This window comes from Hemibagrus wyckioides, linkage group LG16 (genome assembly GCF_019097595.1).
Source record: "Hemibagrus wyckioides isolate EC202008001 linkage group LG16, SWU_Hwy_1.0, whole genome shotgun sequence".
In the NCBI taxonomy this organism is placed as follows: Eukaryota; Metazoa; Chordata; class Actinopteri; order Siluriformes; family Bagridae; genus Hemibagrus; species Hemibagrus wyckioides.
Window position 1 is genome coordinate 12351998 of NC_080725.1, and position 19114 is coordinate 12371111.

At 37.0% G+C, this 19114-nt stretch overlaps 1 protein-coding gene and 1 long non-coding RNA gene across 3 annotated transcripts in view; one reads left to right on the top strand and one right to left on the bottom strand.

Annotated features, from left to right (window-relative positions):
* nf1b (neurofibromin 1b) overlaps window positions 1-19114 on the top strand; it is a 73249-nt gene that overhangs the window by 23800 nt on the left and 30335 nt on the right. The window contains exons 25-35 of one of the 2 annotated variants that reach the window (XM_058411046.1): window positions 218-399; window positions 857-1068; window positions 3972-4133; window positions 4253-4356; window positions 5349-5484; window positions 5615-5677; window positions 7584-7742; window positions 8108-8205; window positions 8769-8915; window positions 11500-11646; window positions 12200-12310. In XM_058411046.1, the coding sequence (XP_058267029.1) occupies window positions 218-399; window positions 857-1068; window positions 3972-4133; window positions 4253-4356; window positions 5349-5484; window positions 5615-5677; window positions 7584-7742; window positions 8108-8205; window positions 8769-8915; window positions 11500-11646; window positions 12200-12310 (1521 nt within the window). Of the gene's footprint in view, window positions 1-217; window positions 400-856; window positions 1192-3971; window positions 4134-4252; window positions 4357-5348; window positions 5485-5614; window positions 5678-7583; window positions 7743-8107; window positions 8206-8768; window positions 8916-11499; window positions 11647-12199; window positions 12311-19114 lie in introns of those variants that run through there. The other variant, XM_058411047.1, reaches the window with a different exon arrangement.
* LOC131366536 (uncharacterized) lies at window positions 13101-18983 on the bottom strand. The gene is made up of 4 exons (XR_009206835.1): window positions 18827-18983; window positions 16087-17172; window positions 15538-15737; window positions 13101-14292 (listed from the first exon to the last, which is right to left on the bottom strand). It is a non-coding gene; the product is annotated as an uncharacterized LOC131366536 (long non-coding RNA).

The following is a 19114-nucleotide window of genomic DNA, read 5'->3' on the forward strand; positions in this document are numbered from 1 at the left end:
TAAATTGTACATGTGTACAGGTATTTAAAGATGCTAAGAGCATCTTTAGTCTTTAGTTAGACTAAAATCCATTTTAGTCCAGGCTTATTCATTAAGTAATGACACCCAGTTAACAATAATGTAATAGGAGTGTGCTTTTACAAGCATGTTAATACAAAACAATTTTGCAAACTGTTGTTCACGCTTTCATGCCAGCACATAATCTTCCCTCCCTCAGGTACTTCACACTCTTTATGAACCTGCTGAATGACTGCAGCGAGCCGGAGGATGACGGACAGCAGGTGGCCGGTCGTAAGAGGGGCATGTCGAGACGCCTGGCATCTCTGCGCCACTGCACTGTGCTGGCCATGTCCAATCTGCTCAACGCCAACGTGGACAGTGGCCTCATGCACTCCATCGGTGAGCCTCAGTTCACTAAGCACAGAAGGAAAAGAGGATACAACACTGTCACCTCTCCATCACTGCAGTGTACAAGTCTGTGTATACAGGGTTTATGCTTATTTAGATGCTTGGGTGTGAATAATTGCTTGATAAACATCAATCCAAACCATACGCCTGATGATCTGAAACCGAGGAACTGCTGACTGAAGCGTTTCATCACCAGCTCACCTACTCTGTTAACTTCATCTGTTTTTATTGCTGCTATAAAACGGTGATGCCCCGAGGAACGTTTTAAATATTAATCAAGATTTTATTTGATATATTTCTTTCATCGTTTGATGACAGTGTTTCAAAGAAGAGATAAATGTTCTCTGCTGACTGTGTCAAACAGTGTCATACAGTTTTATCCTCATTAAAGGAAATAATATCTACTGAATTTACATTATTGTTTTTACATTTTGGTTTTATATTTCAGGTCTGGGCTACCACAAGGACCTGCAGACCCGTGCCACCTTCATGGAGGTCCTCACCAAGATCCTGCAGCAGGGCACGGAATTCGACACGCTGGCCGAGACGGTGCTGGCCGACCGCTTCGAGAGGCTCGTCGAGCTCGTCACCATGATGGGAGATCAGGGAGAGCTGCCCATCGCCATGGCGCTTGCCAATGTGGTGCCTTGTTCTCAGTGGGTCTGTACTAATTTCCAGGCTGTTTGCTTCTGTTGTAAATCTTTTTGGAAGATCAAAAACCTTGCAGTTTCACCAGAAGCAAGATGAAAAGACAAGTTGAAAATGGTCGACTTTTATACTGAGGTATACGTGCAGCGGACACACTTAAGACCATTTATTGTTCAAGGCCAAATTTACAGAAAAATCCAAATGGAAAACATGAAGAGTGACAAAAAAATGTCACGATTGAACAAAGGAAAGACTCGTATACAACATAAGTGAGCAAAATTTACATTGAGTTGATCTTACTTTCATCACGTAATCTTGGAAAAATAAAAATAAATTTCGCAGTTAGAGTTAAAAGATAAATGATAATGATCCAATCATAGACTCTTAACTATTTGCTTATTTAAATCCGAGCAGTGACCGTTTCTGACCAGCCTATTTCTAGATATATTACTAATTTCAAGCTTAAACTTGGCAGAAAATTTTGCTTCTTTCTTGAAATAAAAAAATGTATGCACATATATATATATATATATATATATATATATATATATCCACATTGGCAAAATTTTTTGCCAAGTTTATATATATATATATGTGTGTGTGTGTGTATATATATATATATACACATACACACATATATTTACACACGCACACAGGGGTTGGACAATGAAACTGAAACACTGGCCAATTTAGTGTTGGAGGTTTCATGGCTAAATTTGACCAGCCTGGTGGCCAATCTTCATTGATTGCACATTCCACCAGTAAGAGCGGAGTGTGAAGGTTTAATTAGCAGAGTAATAGCACAGTTTTGCTTAAAATATTGCAATGCACACATTATGGGAGACATATCAGAGTTCAAAAGAGGACAAATTGTTGGTGCACGTCTCGCTGGCGCATCTGTGACTAAGACAGCAAGTCATTGTGATGTATCAAGAGCCACGGTATCCAGGTTAATGTCAGCATACCACCAAGAAGGACGAACCACATACAACAGGAGTAACTGTGGACGCAAGAGGAAGCTGTCTGAAAGGGATGTCCAGGTGCTAACCCGGATTGTATCCAAAAAAACATAAAACAGCTGCCCAACTCACTGCAGAATTAAATGTGCACCTCAACTCTCCTGTTTCCACCAAAACTGTCCGTCGGGAGCTCCACAGGGTACATGGCCGGGCTGCTATAGCCAAACCTTTGGTCACTCGTGCCAATGCCAAGCGTCGGTTTCAGTGGTGCCAGCAGCGAAAATCTTGGGCTGTGGACAATGTGAAACATGTATTGTTCTCTGATGAGTCCACCTTCACTGTCTTTCCCACATCCGGGAGAGTTACGGTGTGGACAAGCCCAAAGAAGCGTACCACCCAGACTGTTGCATGCCCAGAGTGAAGCATGGGGGTGCATCAGTGATGGTTTGGGCTGCAATATCATGGCATTCCCTAGGCCCAATACTTGTGCTAGATGGGCGCGTCCTACCGAACCATTCTGGAGGACCATGTGCACCCAATGGTTCAAACATTGTATTCTGAAGGCGGTGCCGTGTATCAGGATGATAATGCACCAATACACACAGCAAGACTGGTGACAGAGTGGTTTGATGAACATGAAAGTGAAGTTGAACATCTCCCATGGCCTGCACAGTCACCAGATCTAAATATTATTGAGCCACTTTGGGGTGTTTTGGAGGAGAAACGTTTTCCTCCACCAGCATCACATAGTGACCTGGCCACTATTCTGCAAGAAGAATGGCTCAAAATCCCTCTGTCCACTGTGCAGGACTTGTATCTGTCATTCCCAAGACGAATTGATGCTGTATTGGCCGCAAAAGGAGGCCCTACACCATAGTAATGAATTATTGTGGTCTAAAACCAGGCGTTTCAGTTTCATTGTCCAACCCCTGTGTGTGTATGTGTGTGTATATATATATATATATATATATATATATATATATATATATATATATATATATATATAATATATGCCAATAGTGTAAGAAAATCAGTAAAAAGCTTAAAATCAGTAAAATACACTACCAGTCGAAAGTTTGGGCACATCTTCTAATCCCATGGTCTTTCCTGATGTTTATTTCTTTCTACATTGTAAAACAATGCTGAAGGCGGCTGAAATACACAATAATGTCGTTTGAACAGTTGATATTGAGATATGTCTGCTACTGATGCTCTGTAAAGCCTTCATAACGGCTCTAATCTGAGGTGCTGTTAATTGGTGATTTCTGAGGCTGGTAACTCTAAATGAACTTCTCCTCTGCAGCAGAGGTCAGTTTTGGTCTTGCTTTCCTGGGATGGTCTTCATGTGAGCCAGTTTCATCATGGTGCTTGATGGGTTTTGCAAATGCACTTGACAATACTGTTCTTACAAGAACTATTCCAGAACACCTGACCTTCGTGTCTTAAAATAACAACTGACTGTTTTTTGTTGTCATTACATATGGATTACTTAAGTCCATGTGTGTTATTTCATAGTTTTGAAATCTCCAGTATTGTTCTAGAATGTAGAAAATAAATCCCTAAACAAAGAACACTGAATAAAAAGGTGTGTCCAAACTTTTGTCTTGTAGTGTATCTAGAAAAATGCTTAAAAAATTCAAATTCTGTTAATTGTAAAATTCTACGAAATCCTAAATAATTTTATTTAAACACTAGGACTTCTATTTAACCTTTAACTTCTATTTGACCCTTTAACCTTTATCTATTTGACTTTTAACTTTGAACTTTGCTTGTACATGACTTTCCAAGCTAATTAGTCATTGCTTTTGCCACATTTGTGTATGTAAATGCCTGAAAACACACACAGTACATAAGGTGTCCAGTCTTAATGTCTTGGCTTTGTTATTTTTTGTTTTTTTTTTGTTCTTTTTTGGCTAATCTCTTTGTGTGGTGATGTGTGTTTGATTTCCCGGGCAGGACGAGCTGGCACGGGTTCTGGTGACGCTGTTTGACTCGCGTCACCTCCTTTATCAGCTGCTGTGGAACATGTTTTCCAAGGAGGTGGAGCTTGCCGACTCCATGCAAACGCTCTTCAGAGGGAACAGCCTGGCCAGTAAAATCATGACCTTTTGTTTTAAGGTCGGTGCTCATGATGGCCATGCAAATCCCAAAAGCCTCATTACTGAGAAGTGTGTTTTTTGAGGATTTGGTTAATGCCCTCCCCCTTTTAATCCTTGCCTTTTTCACATCCTCTCCAGGTTTATGGTGCTACGTATCTGCAGAAGCTTCTGGAGCCGCTCCTTCGTGGAGTCATAACGTCTCCTGAGTTGCAGATGATCAGTTTCGAGGTGGATCCCACCAGGTAGCATCACAGCTGCTACAGTGACACCGAATAAGAATCATGAAGATATTTGTGATTAGACATAATGATCTGATATAATAGACTTGGTCTCTTTGGTCATTCTTTTGATCAGTCCCCAACTGATTTCTAAAAATCCTTTAAAACATTGTACCATTAAAAAGCGTTCACGTTTTTCTTTCCTCAGGATGTGTGTGATGTGACGCAAAAGCACACAGACTTCAGACACATGCAAAGAAACCCCATTTTGCACACGACCGAGTGCAATACTTTGCATACTCTTACAAAATAATGAAGACAAAAAAAACAGGCTGCAGGTTCATATCATAAAAGCAGTTTTTTATTATTTTTCTCACACACATCTCTCTCTGACCTCTCTCCCAGATGCCATCCCGAATCTATAAAGCTACAATTTTGGTTTTCAGTGCAAATAAATTCACTCTGTAGATTTCAGATGAGTCTCAAAAGTAGCAAAAGGTGGCAGCAGTGAGGCAGAAAACCTGTAGCATCTAATGCTGATAGCAGACAGAACTATTCGTTTATTTAATATTAACACTGCAAGGCAAGAGTAAACCAAAGCCAAAGTATAACAAAGCTTTTGCTCCCAACTATAACTGTGTTCAAGAATCAACTTCTCTATGTATATATAGCTAATGACCCCTGCTTTAATTAGCGATCTTGCAGAAAAATGTATACATCATACCTTTACACACATTTTATATGCAGTTTTCTGTGAAAGTTACATTACATTTGTATTTCTCTTTTACAGAATTATTTTTATTACTAATAAATTAATTGATTGAAAAAGAGGAAAAAACAATTAATGTATTTTGCTTTAGTTAGATTAATTTAAAAAAACAAATTTAATTACCTTTTAAATAACACTGAAAAAGATTAAAAAATAAAATGCCTTTCTTCCATGGTCATTAAAAAATCCAAAAAATTCTACACGTGTTGTTAATTATAAATTAATTGATATAATTTCTGTTTCCCAGACTGGACCACAATGAAGTGTTGGAGGAAAACCAGCACAACCTGCTGAGCATGACAAACCGCTTCTTCCTAGCCATCATCAACTCCTCGAGCGAATTCCCACCACAGCTGAGGAGTGTGTGTCATTGCCTGTTCCAGGTGAACCCCAGGGTCATGTGCACGGTGTTGTGAGGCTCATTTCAGCCCCGGATTTGACATGTGTTTGTGTGATGGGTGTTGGTGTGTGTTAGCTGTGACCTGCTTGTGCCGTTTTTTTTGTATCCTGTAGGCCACTTGCTACTCTCTACTGAATAAAGCCACAGTTAAAGAGAAAAAGGAAAGCAAAAAATCTGTAAGTTCAGAGAGATCACATCATCGCTGCTGCTTTCCCTTGTTTAAAATAAAACCGTCTCGTCTCTCCTGGATGACTAATCTAACCTTGTTTACCTGGAGGCATGCTTCTTCTGAAGTACTTTCTCAAAGGCCCTATTTGTATAGGCTCATCTGTTTCCATGGTATAATGGCATTATGGGTAATGTAGTCTTTGTTCCCGCCCTGCTAGCACTCATGCTTTCCACTTGGTGCCTGAAGCCTTCTAATAAAGAGTTAGAGTGCTTCCATCTATAGCCTTTTTCACTGACTTTAACCACCTTGCTTTCCTTATTTCTCAAGTAACTAACTAACTAACTAATAAGAACCTAACTGTTTTTGCTGGCAATAAAAAAAACAATCAGAAATATTTTAGTAAATAAGTTATATATCTATCTATCTATCTATCTATCTATCTATCTATCTATCTATCTCTCTCTCTCTCTCTCTCTCTCTCTCTCTCTCTCTCTCTATCTATCTATCTATCTATCTATCTATCTATCTCTCTCTCTGTCTGTCTGTCTGTCTGTCTGTCTGTCTATCTATCTATCTATCTATCTATCTATCTATCTATCTCTCTCTCTCTCTCTCTCTCTATCTCTGTCTGTCTATCTATCTATGTCTCTTTCTCTATCTATCTATGTCTCTCTATCTATCTATCTATCTATCTATCTATCTATCTATCTATCTATCTATCTATCTATCTATCTATCTATCTCTCTCTGTCTGTCTATCTATCTATCTATCTATCTATCTATCTATCTATCTATCTATCTATCTCTCTCTGTCTGTCTATCTATCTATCTATCTATCTATCTATCTATCTATCTCTCTCTCTCTCTCTCTCTCTCTCTCTCTCTCTATCTCTGTCTGTCTATCTATCTGTCTATGTCTCTTTCTCTATCTATCTATCTATCTATCTATCTATCTATCTATCTATCTATCTATCTATCTATCTATCTCTCTCTCTCTCTCTGTCTGTCTGTCTGTCTGTCTATCTATCTATCTATGTCTCTCTCTCTCTCTATCTATCTATCTATCTATCTATCTATCTATCTATCTATCTATCTATCTCTCTCTCTCTCTCTCTCTCTCTCTCTCTCTGTCTATCTATCTATCTATCTATCTATCTATCTGTCTATGTCTCTTTCTCTATCTATCTATCTATCTATCTATCTATCTATCTATCTATCTATCTATCTATCTATCTATCTATCTATCTCTCTCTCTCTCTCTCTGTCTGTCTGTCTGTCTATCTATCTATCTATGTCTCTCTCTCTATCTATCTATCTATCTATCTATCTATCTATCTATCTATCTATCTATCTATCTATCTATCTATCTATCTCTCTCTCTCTGTCTGTCTATCTATCTATCTATCTATCTATCTATCTATCTATCTATCTATCTATCTATCTATCTATCTCTCTATCTCTCTGTCTGTCTGTCTGTCTGTCTGTCTGTCTATCTGTCTATCTATCTATCTATCTATCTATCTCTCTCTCTCTCTCTCTCTCTCTCTCTGTGTCTGTCTATCTATCTATCTATCTATCTATGTCTCTCTCTCTCTATCTATCTATCTATCTATCTCTCTCTCTCTCTCTCTCTATCTATCTATCTATCTATCTATCTATCTATCTATCTATCTATCTATCTATCTATCTATCTATCTATCTATCTCTCTCTCTCTCTCTCTCTCTCTCTCTGTGTCTGTCTATCTATCTATCTATCTATCTATCTATCTATCTATCTATCTATCTATCTATCTATGTCTCTCTATCTATCTATCTATCTATCTATCTATCTATCTATCTATCTATCTATCTATCTATCTATCTATCTATCTAGTTAAGTTTCGTCTCTCGTGTCTGATCTCTCTCCGGTCTCAGGTGGTGAGTCAGCGTTTTCCTCAGAACAGCATCGGTGCCGTTGGCAGTGCCATGTTCCTGCGCTTCATCAACCCAGCCATCGTCTCCCCGTATGAAGCCGGGATCCTGGATAAGAAGCCTGCTCTGAGAATAGAGCGAGGGCTCAAACTCATGTCAAAGGTGTGAAGACACTTTTCACTGGTTCTCTCCTAAGCACTAGGGACAGTGTTTAATCACCTAGACACCTTCCAGGATCTTTTTCATGAGGTCACGGTCACTTGGTGACAATATTGCGGAGTATTCTTCTAGAAAATATTACCATCAGCCTCCACTTGTCCCTGGAACATTCTCTCTTTATGTACATTTATTTATTCCACTACTTTATGCTTATTTAGCATAGATTAGATTTTTCAATTCTACACCATTATAGCTGATCAAGACTGTTGGTTCAATATAACCTTTGACTGCCAGTGTCTCTGCGGATACGACAAAAGCATCAGAAGTTCTCATGAAGCATCTTCTTTCTCACATGGTTTTGTGTTCAGATTCTGCAGAGCATCGCTAACCATGTGTTGTTCACCAAGGAGGAACACATGAGACCTTTCAACGACTACGTGAAGAGCAATTTCGAAGCAGCCCGAAAGTACGCCAGCACTCCTGCACACATTTCAGCTGATCCCTAGTCAGATTCAGAACTTCAATTATTTATGTTACCATTTGTGGCCTTCACTAGTTGTGCATTATTTGGATTAATGGTATGTTTAAAATCCTAATATAAAGAGAAATGTATACTCATTGATATTTTAAAGTTTTCTGTATGGAGAAATTGTTTATTCTACATTTATGGTCTCCGGTGTCGGCGCTTGGTGTTAATGTTAACATGAGAAACTGAGCTTTTTTGTGTTCGTATCTTCGAGAGAGACCGTTTAGAGCTACACTATATATCGTAAGTGAAAAGAGGAACTAGCTTGGAAGGTCCACAGCATTTAAATGGAATGAAAAGTATGTTGTCAGATTGCTGTGGCATAAAAGGAATAAAACAAACAAACAAAAAAAGTTCTTATTAATAGCTAAATGTGAAGCCCAAATGAAATTGTTTATATCTAATGTTTATGTAATAGTTATAGTTATATCTAGTTCCGTCTTTAAAAGATATGTATATTAAATATAACCACTTGTTTTTATTTATTTATTTTTTTAAATCAGGTTTTTCTTGGACATTGCTTCTGATTGCCCTGCCAGTGACTCTGTGAATCACAGCCTCTCGTTCATCAGTGATGGCAATGTGCTGGCTCTGCATCGGCTACTGTGGAACAACCAGGAGAAGATCGGCCAGTACCTCTCCAGCAACAGGTGCCCTAAATACGTGTGTTTATGTGTCACTATCATGTGCTGATGAGCTCGTGTCTTTTTTCTAATTCAGCCTGGGCATTTGGGATTTTGGCACACAGTGTTTCCAGGCTGCTCACACAGATGTAAATGTGAATGCAAAAGCAGCATGAGCGTAGACGATAAGCTAAAGCCAGCAGCTCCAATTTTTGGGACATTTTTGGCTGTGTGTATTTGTTAATCAGATGCGGCCTTGGACTGCCTTTCACTTGAAGTCTGGCAAACAAATGGTATTTCTGCCTGGGTTTTCTAACTAAATATTAATATAAAGGTGTGATTTTAGGTCTAAAGGATGGACCATGTAGAAACTCTCTCTACCCACCAGCTACTTTTTTCTACTCACTTTTTATTTTTTGGCTACACTCCATGTAGAAATTTGTACACACATTTTCAGATTTTCGCCACATCAGAGGAAACTTTGAAGGCTCTAAACTCCGCCCACTTCACCACATCATGTCGTATATCCCTGAAAGCTCATTTCCCGGTGCTTATGTAATCCTGCATATACGTTTTAGCTATTTTTTTCCTCCAAAATATATATAAAAACAATTATCTCCGTTTCTAGATGTCCATCCTTCATGTACATGATTTTTCTTATCTCTGGATAGAAGTTTATTATCGAGGAATTTCCCAAGTGTAGGTTATGGTTTGATTTACTGTGGATTTTATGCGAAGAATCGTCCTTTTTTTTAGAAATAAGAATTTACGATGATTATTAAGTAATGATGATCAAACACAAAATTCAGTTAAAGTCTTCCTTTTTAGATAGACATATAAATATTTTACTTCTATTTTCTAACAATAAACAGAATAAATATGAATTTATTTTTTGTTTTCTAAGTGTGTAGAGTTTTCTAACCCTAACCCTATCATTATATTTTTTTCAGCTGAATGTTGTTCTCTTGGTGTTCTTCACTTAATAATGATTATCAGTGAATAATTATACTATGCTAATAATGCTTAATAATGATAATGCTGCTAGCCTCCTGTTGGTCCAGCGGCAGGATCCCACGCTCTCATTGCCGTGGCCCGGGTTCGATTCCCGGGCAGGGTGCTGACCCAGCCACTGAAGAGTTAACTCTCAGTGCCGGTCCCAAGCCTAGATTAAATGGGAGGGTTGCATCAGGAAAGGCATCCGGCGTAAAACCTGTGCCAAACTGAAACGTGGACCAGACGATCTGCTGCGATCAGCAGCCGAAACAATAACAACAACAATAATAATAATAATGCTATCTTTAGTGCACTTCATGGCCAGTTAAAGTTGTTTACTTATAACATTAAAATTAAAATTCACCATTACCATCAAGGATTTTTATTATATTAATGGAATATGCAAGTGTCTGAGTAAATCAGAGAGAGAAAGAGAAAGAGAGAGAGAGAGAGAGAATGATGGAGCTTCACACTAAAGCAGGCACCTCTCAGGTTAATTTGCTGAAAATTTACAACTTTCAAATCCACTCCATTTTCACTGCACAGAAGAAAGCAAAGAAATCATTACTCTCCAGGGAAACGCCCGAAACACAAATCTCTGTGACTCATGAAATCTTTGTGCATCAGACGCCCTCTTTATAGATCCAGAGGAGAAAACATCTCCTAGAGAGGAGAGAAAGAACAGAAACACCATAAATTCCATGACAGTGCTATTATTTTATTTATGATGACTTTTTGTATCTATACATTATACTTTAGCTCATGTGTTATACATATGCTGATAAATAATTGACACACAAATTAAGTTAAGTGTGAAGTGAAGTCGATGAATGACGTGGACTTTCCATTCCATTTTTTTCTGCGCAAATGATTGAAAAAATATAGTTTCAACAAACTCGCCTCAAGAGACATGAAGGTCATAAGGAGTCTGATTTGTGCATTTTGGGCCTTAAAGCATGCAAATAGAATTATAATTTCAATACTATTTAAATTCTATTTAAATAGATTTGACTTTTTTTTTTTCTTTCTAGATATCAATCTGTAGCCTGTTTTACACTTCAGTGAATCAACAAGATCTTTATATCTGTACAGTAACTCTTTTTATAATTAAGGCAAAATAATTAGAAGCAGTTGATTTGATTTTAAAATTCTCTACTAAACATTTAATCCAACGCCGTTATGTTTGAAATGTTAAGCGAGTAGAAGTGTTGTAGAAATGACTGAGTATAATTTATGATATATTTTTAATACTACCTTTTCCCTCCTCCAGTGGAATGTTAAGGAATAAAACTCTGCAATAAATATCCAGGTTTGGGTCTAATATTAAACTACGGCTTAGAATGAACCTGTGCTTTTACTGTTGAAGGGCTGCGAGTTTGAGAACGCCTGATTTCCAGTCTGCACAGAATTCCAGCTTCGTGTAAGAGTCAGAATAAGAGTAAAGAATGAGAATATAAGTAGAGGAGAAGTAAGAGTGTATATCTTATAAACTGGATGATCTCGTTTTTCGTGGTAGCCTGTCTACTTCAATTGATGCACCGTTGTAGCGACTCTCGGTTACTGGTCTTTGAATACAAAGCAGCTTTGTTAAAAAAGAATCCTTTTTGTGATACTTTAGGGATCATAAAGCAGTGGGTCGACGTCCCTTTGACAAGATGGCGACTCTGCTCGCCTACCTCGGACCTCCCGAACACAAACCTGTAGCTGACACACACTGGTCCAGCCTGAACCTCACCAGCTCCAAGTTTGAAGAGTTCATGACCAGGTAATGAAGACCTTAACACAGATACAGGGCTAATGACCTCATTAACATTCCAATGCTCACTTTTACTCCAGATATGTTTTATTTTTGATACAGAGAAGTTTGATGCGCTAGAACAGTTAAATTATTTTTTATAAATCGCTTATAATAATAATAATAATAATCTCATCCATTTAGCTTAGATTGTATTCATGTGCTTAACTAGCTAACTAATCAGCCATACTGCTCCCACTTTTTTTATTTTGTAAAATTTTCTAGCACTGTTTCACTTCTGTCATTTTCATTTATTTGGCCAAATTTAATTAAAAGCTTAAGAGTTGAACAAAACCCCTTCTGAACAATCCCAAATGCCTTTAACATGGATTCATATATAACTGGATATCACGTATAACTCTTTTACACATCCCAATAATAAAGTGCAAATGAAAAGGTTAGGTTAAATAAATGATTTAATATAATGGCTTAAGCATCGTGCATTTAAATGAATGGCTTAATCATCTCGTCCCCTTCTGGAGTCGCAGGTAAGCCTCTGGTTAATTCAGATTTTTCTTCTCAGGCACCAGGTCCACGAAAAAGAAGAGTTCAAAGCATTAAAAACCCTCAACATTTTCTACCAGGCAGGAACATCCAAGAACGGCAACCCCGTCTTCTACTACGTCACCCGCAGGTAAGAGTTTGGATTCATGAGCAGCTTTGCTGATTGCACCAGTTATTGTACCCGAGCCATAAACATCAAGCTGCTAATTATTAAGTTTTTTTAGTTTTTCAGGACAGTTTTGTACTTTTCATACTTCTCCTGCCGAGCTTGGTTTAACAAAAAAAAATGTGATGCATAAACTGCCACTTTTGCTGAATTGCTAAATGTAGACCTTAGTATGCTAGAGTTTTTGTTTGGATGATATTGTCTTTTTTACACACTCTTGATTTATACAAAGGTAAATTGATTTTCTGAAAGGTGCATGAAATAAAAGTGGATCAAATCAGATTTTTGTTTCATTTTGCTTGATTTGCTTTTTTTTTGTTTCATCGAATGCAAAGTTATTTAGCTTTAGAGACAGATACAGCTGTATATCATCAGCATAGCATGAAGTTAGAAAGTAAAAAAAAAAAGATCAGGGCCTACCTAGAATGGAACCTCAAGAAGCGTCACGGTTAACTAATTGAGTACAATTTTATTTTTTTAATTTATTTTTTATTTTGTTTGTTTTTATTTATTTTTTATTTATTTTTTTGTTTGTTTGTTTTCATTTATTTATTTATTTATTTATTTATTTATTTTTTTTTAATTTTGTTTGGTTTTTATTTATTTTTTTATTTTGTTTGTTTTTATTTTTTTATTTAATTTATTTTTAACATGTAGCATTTGAGTGTTGTTTTTTGTTTTGTTTTTTAAATGCAAATATGCTGTTAGTAAAAACCCCCAACTGACTAAAGATCACGAACATCAGGACAGTGAATTTCAGCGTTAGACGTTTTTATTTCATGCTAACATTTACTTCGTCTAACATTGCAAGACTAAATCCCAAAGTACATGCAAAAATTTGGATATTCTAATCGGCTTCATGGATATCAGCTGCAAGCCAAAAATAAAGAAAAGTAAAGGATAAAGAGAAAGATTCCATCAATCCAGTTACATAGTTATTACATCCTTATGAGTTGATCTGTAGACATTGGAGCATTGATTACTTGCTGAGCCGGTTTGAGAGACAGCCAGTGTTAGAACGGGGAGGAAAATGGACACACACCCACAAAACAAGAGAAAGAGCAGAATATATCCACATTACATTATTACAAATGGACGTGGTATCTTAATGCACTGGTCTCATTCACCTGATTTGTCTGGTGTTTGATTAAGCTTCTCATTAAACCAAATTTTAGTTAATCTTTAACTGGGGGGAGTGGATATAGTTTCGAAAGCATGGAACCATCTCCATCACTTTAGATCAAGATAGGCAGTGGGTAATGTTTTTCAGGATGCTCTGCTGTTATTGGTGTTGCAGTTGCTCAGTAGAAAGATTCACTGGTTCTCCCAAGCTCTCGTCTTCATTGTGCTAATAAAAAGGACTTGTTTTGGACAAACGGCACATAAGCAGCATCAACCAGTTCAGCAATTACAGCGCTCTTAATGCTTAATTACATGTTAACATGTCGCTGAAGCACATTCGAAATGGAAAGATCACAGAAATACAAATCACATCCCTGTTACAGAAGAAAGAAAGTGATTATATTGTCGGATTGTGTTAGAATTCAGAACAAAACTATAAAGAGTTCCATCCACCCATTCTACCCGGTTAACAGATTCTTATTTGGTGAGTTGCCCACTTCCTGAGCCGGTTTCTGTCCAAGCTGCTACTCCATCAGCAGTGGAACGAAGAGGACCATTGGCACGCTGAGAAACAGCAGAACATTTCCACCTGGAGAGGTGAAGATGGTGGCCCGAGCCCCGCTGCTGCTGCTGCTGCCGAAGCCGAAGTTGAAGCCGCTGTTGCTGCTGCTGTTGCTGGATCCACCAGAAGCTAATCCAGAGTTTAGAGTGTTTGTTGATGTGGAGGTGCCATTTGGTGGTGTAGTAGAAAGACCCAGACCCACCAAGCATAACATTACAACCAAGAGCACTGCTCTGAGCATCATCTCGCTGTTCCTTCGAGCCTGTAGAAGAAAAAATAACAACTAACACCACTGATTTCAGACAGGAATTGAATTGTGCTACCACTTTGCTCCATTTATTTATTTATTTATTTATTTATTTATTTATTTACAGTATTTATTTATACTAACAGCTCGCACAGCTGATGAGAAAATACAGCAGTGCATCACGAGATTAACTATGTTGTCTGCCAAAATAAGAAAGAAAGCATAGTCATGGAGGTTAATATATATATTATAACTAAGACTACATTTATTAGCATGACCAAAAATGACATTAATGCAGCCATGAAGTTCCATATACTTTTATAAATTTGAATATATATATATATATATATATATATATATATATATATATATATATTATAAATTTTTTTTTTTTGGCTGAAATCGTTAGCTAGCTATGTTTTCTGCACGTAAATAGTAGCTATACCCCAGTTCTACAAGCTCCATGATATAAGCTTTCCTCAGTTCCTTTAGATTTAGTTGCTGCTGTTGATATGAGTTTAGAATTCTGTTTAGAAATCTTAAGACACGTAAAGCCTTCGTTTGGTGTCAAGGAGTTTTAGTTTAGCTTTAAGCTTCATGCAGTTTTATACACGTTCTCCGGAAAGCGTTACTGAATTCCTTTTAGAGTCCAGAAGGAGAAAAAATGCACTGTATCAACCCCAAGAATGATGCATCTTTAAATTCATTGTAACGTAATTAAATTAAGAACTTGAATTAAAAACCTCTTTGCTTTTAAACTTATATATCTACTTCATCTGAATTAGTGTAATTGTACCCCAAAAAAAACTAAACTGAATCCAAGAAAAAATATATATATAATTTTTATACCGTTATTTTTTTCTATAGTATTATAATACTGTATATATAAAATTACCAGCATTCTTGCTAACCTGTTACATTTGTTGTGCAGTAAATTAAACAATTCAATTAAATACTTTAAAAAAAAAACCCCCAAAAACTAATTTTTGTAAATGCATAGATAAGTTCCATCCGGTGCCATTAGCACACAGAACTACAGATTTTTTGCTTCATTTCGGTCTCTTTTTTTTGTAAGATGCTGCAGATTTTAATCCCTTTAATGCAACTCTTTTAAAGAAAATTTAAGCACGACAATTCCCCGTTCTAATCATTCTTTAGCTAGACATCTTGCAGAATTTAGGTTAGCGTATTCAGACCATTTCAGATGCAGTATTTATTCTGTCATTATCAGTAATGTGATGTATGATGTTAGCTGCTCACCTGTTACACCAAAAACAAAAGATGTGTTGCCTTCTGTACTACCTGCACCGTCTTCCGCTGCTTTATAATGAGACTGACGTCATGCGACGTGACGCAAACGCTCCGTTTTGCACTTGGGTGCTGGAAGCGGCGCGCTTTCATTTGATTAGAGTTTTGTTTTTGTTTTGCTGGTTTTTGCATTCGGAGATCATTTGGCCTGGCTTGAAAAGAAAAGAACGATGAAATGGAGGAAGGCTGTGAAGAAGAATTGTGATTGAATTGTCAGCTTAAAAAAACAAAACAAACCCTATTTATTATAAAAATAAATGAAACACCGATTAATTTTGTTTAAACAAACCCAGTTTTTCATAGTCACAGACCCTAAAAGAGAGGATTTTCAGGGTTATTTCTAATCAGTTCTCGGTTCTAATAATAATCATCTCTAGGTCTTGTTTATACTCTTAAAATAATAAAATCAATTCTGTTTCTAAAACTGTAATAATAATAATAATAATAATAATAATAATAATAATAAAAAATCATATGCTTTGAGATGAGAAACTTATTTACTTCTCAGCAGATCAGAAATCTACCTAGAGCTCTTCCTCCCCCTTCTGGTGATTTTAGATACTTTTACATTTTCCTCTTGGACTTGGGATCTTCTCCTCCTTTCACTCAGTGCTTCATCAGTTTGATTCAGACAGATTTTGGTCTATGTGGTGTCGAAATTCTTATTTTGTCAATTCTTTTGAAATAAGCAAGCAGATTTGCATCAGGATAATTGTACAGAGAATATTTAATTTTCATCACCTTTAAAAACATCTACATCAGTTTACATCATGCTAGTAGCCTTTTAGATGTGCTGCAGTTTTTTCTTAGTTGACTTAAGTGGCAATACGCCATAGAACGCTTTGGTTCTTTACAGCTTTTGTGAGCAGAAAAGATGGATCGTTGGTCTGGTTTTGAAAGAACAGCACTGATTCCTTAAACTCTTAATTCATTGTGTTAGTCAAACCGAAACAGAAAAGATATATTCGTACAAGTACAAGGAGTACTTTGGCAATATAACTACTTGCTTTTACAGAAAAATAGAAGCTGTCTATATTTTTATTTTTATATATCTTTATATACACAGACATATATAATATACATTGTATTATCTTATAATTTAGAAAGACAAGGATTCCAACAACCCAATCTACTCTCTTATTAGATTCCTATTAGGCGATCTGACGGTTCGAAGTAGCGTTAACCACCGAGCCCGTGTGAAAGATAGCAGGTTTGTGTCCACTAATCCAGCATCAGTGCCAGGGAGAAGACGGCCGAGGCGGTGAAAAGGAGCATAAGGTTTACACCTGAGAAGAGGAATCTGGTGGCCTGAGCCGCGCTGGAAGCTGCACTGGATCCACCAGATTGACTGCTGCCTGCGTTGGTGCTTGCCTTGATGGTGGTAGCTCCGGCTCCGGCTCCGGCTCCGGCTCCAGTGGCGATGGTGGTGGCAGTGGTGGCAGCAGCGTTGGGGGATGTGGTGGTAGTGGTGGTAGTGTTGGTGGTGTTGGTGGCCATTTCGCCCCTTTCAAACAGGCTGCACATTACAGACAGCAGCAGCAGACATGTAGCGGTAGACATGAACCTCATCGTGTTGTTTCTTCAGGCCTGGAGAATGAAACATAGAGACTTACAGCATGGGCTTTGGGGAGAGACTGAATCATGGAGAAACTGTGCTTAGTTGTGGCACTCTCCTTTTTTTACCGTGATGTAAAGATACAGAGGCGTTAGGAAAGAATTGAAAAGGGGGAAAATCAGCTATCGGTGTAAATCATTAGACAGAACAAATATTATTATATTATTGGGTATATGTATATTATTAGGTATATTATATTATATATATATAATATTATTAGGAAGAACTCGATATTTTTACACTCATGTAGACGCTCTGTTAGATGCTGTTATTGCATCAGCCTGCTCAAAACAACAGGCGAGCATTTACATAGACACCAGATGTAAATGTTTTACTCAAAATACCTGGGTTGGTACCTGACTTTATCGTCTGCGCTTGCATAAATAAGCCGTATAAAAATAAAGTGGCGTACGTGTAATGGTCCTTGAATGGTTGGTTGTATGCTTAAGCCAAGAAATGCATATTCAAATACATAAGCAGCTGAAAGTACTCTTTAAATATGATGCACTATTTCTAAAAAGGACATCATGGCGTTTTGCTGCCTTTTAAAGGCATCCTCTGTAATAACCCTACAACAAAAACACAGCACCTTATTTTCACTGAGAATCATTGGATCTACAGTCTAGGAAAAAAAAAAAAAACACCCACACATACACTGTGTAAAAGTGCTTTTATGTCTATAGCTTGTTACTGATGTACTGAGGCTCTTGTAATAGAAAAGAAATAAATACTAGTATTTAGCACATTAAATTTAACACAGAAAAATAAAACAAACTAGAGACAGATTGCATTTCTAAAAAAAAACCCAGTTTGTGGATTTGAACCTTGTTAATGACCTGATTCTTAGCGGCTCATCCATTTTTATGTTTTGCTTGAGTTCAATCACTGGATCAATAAAGTATCTATCCATCCATCTATCCATCTATCTATCCTAATGGCATGTAACATGAAAACAAATCTCTACAGATTAAAGACCTATAAAAAGTTCTAGTTAACTATTAAACATAAAAATATGTTTTGTCTAATTATTTGCTTTTAGACTGCATCAAAATTAGTTTTTGCTTTTAGATCGCATCTTTTCATATAAAATATTTTCAAACATTTTAGTAAACATTTAACATTTCTCAATGTTCCCTGGCTAGATTTTTCATTTAAGGACATTTAAGTGAAATGCTAAAACAATTTTCAAAAAAAACAAAACAACAAAAAGAAAAAGACCAGCATATAAATTTTTATCATCGTTTTTTTTTTTCTTGAAGAGTAATTTTGTAGCTTAATATAGGCTTAAACTCTATTGGCCTACAGTAGATTTCAGGTTATTAGGGTTTTTCAGGTTTTATATTTATAACGTAAAAATACAACTTTTGCACAGTACAAGTCGACACCCCTGTGCTAAATTCTGCAATCATCAAGTTGTTCTTTAACTAAATGATCAGATATAAAAACCTTTGGCTTGTGAAAGTTCCAGAGTAATTGGTTACGCTTAAACTGTTTTCTGTCTTAATCCACATGTTCAAATGCAATGCTGTTTAACATCCTGATCCTCCTTTTGTTGAAACCCAGTTGCAGTAAGTTAATACTTAAGAATCGATCAGTATGACTGTAGGACGCTGCCCGCTCACTCACCTGTCACGTATCGGTCGAAGGGATAAAGGCGAACGACAGACGATGGAGTTTCACCTTCTGTATTGTGTTATCTGTGTCGTGTTATCCGTGCATTTTATACACAGACTGACATCACGGCATGTGACGCAAACTCGTGGCTTCGCTTTGCAGTTAAGTAGTTGAGGCAGAGCAGAGTTTCATTTGATTAAAGCTTTGTTTTTGTTTTGCATTTGGAGATGTGGTGGCTGGGTGTCACTTAAAAATGAAACAAGTCTTTTAAACTTTTATATGATGCGTGATCACCCTGTG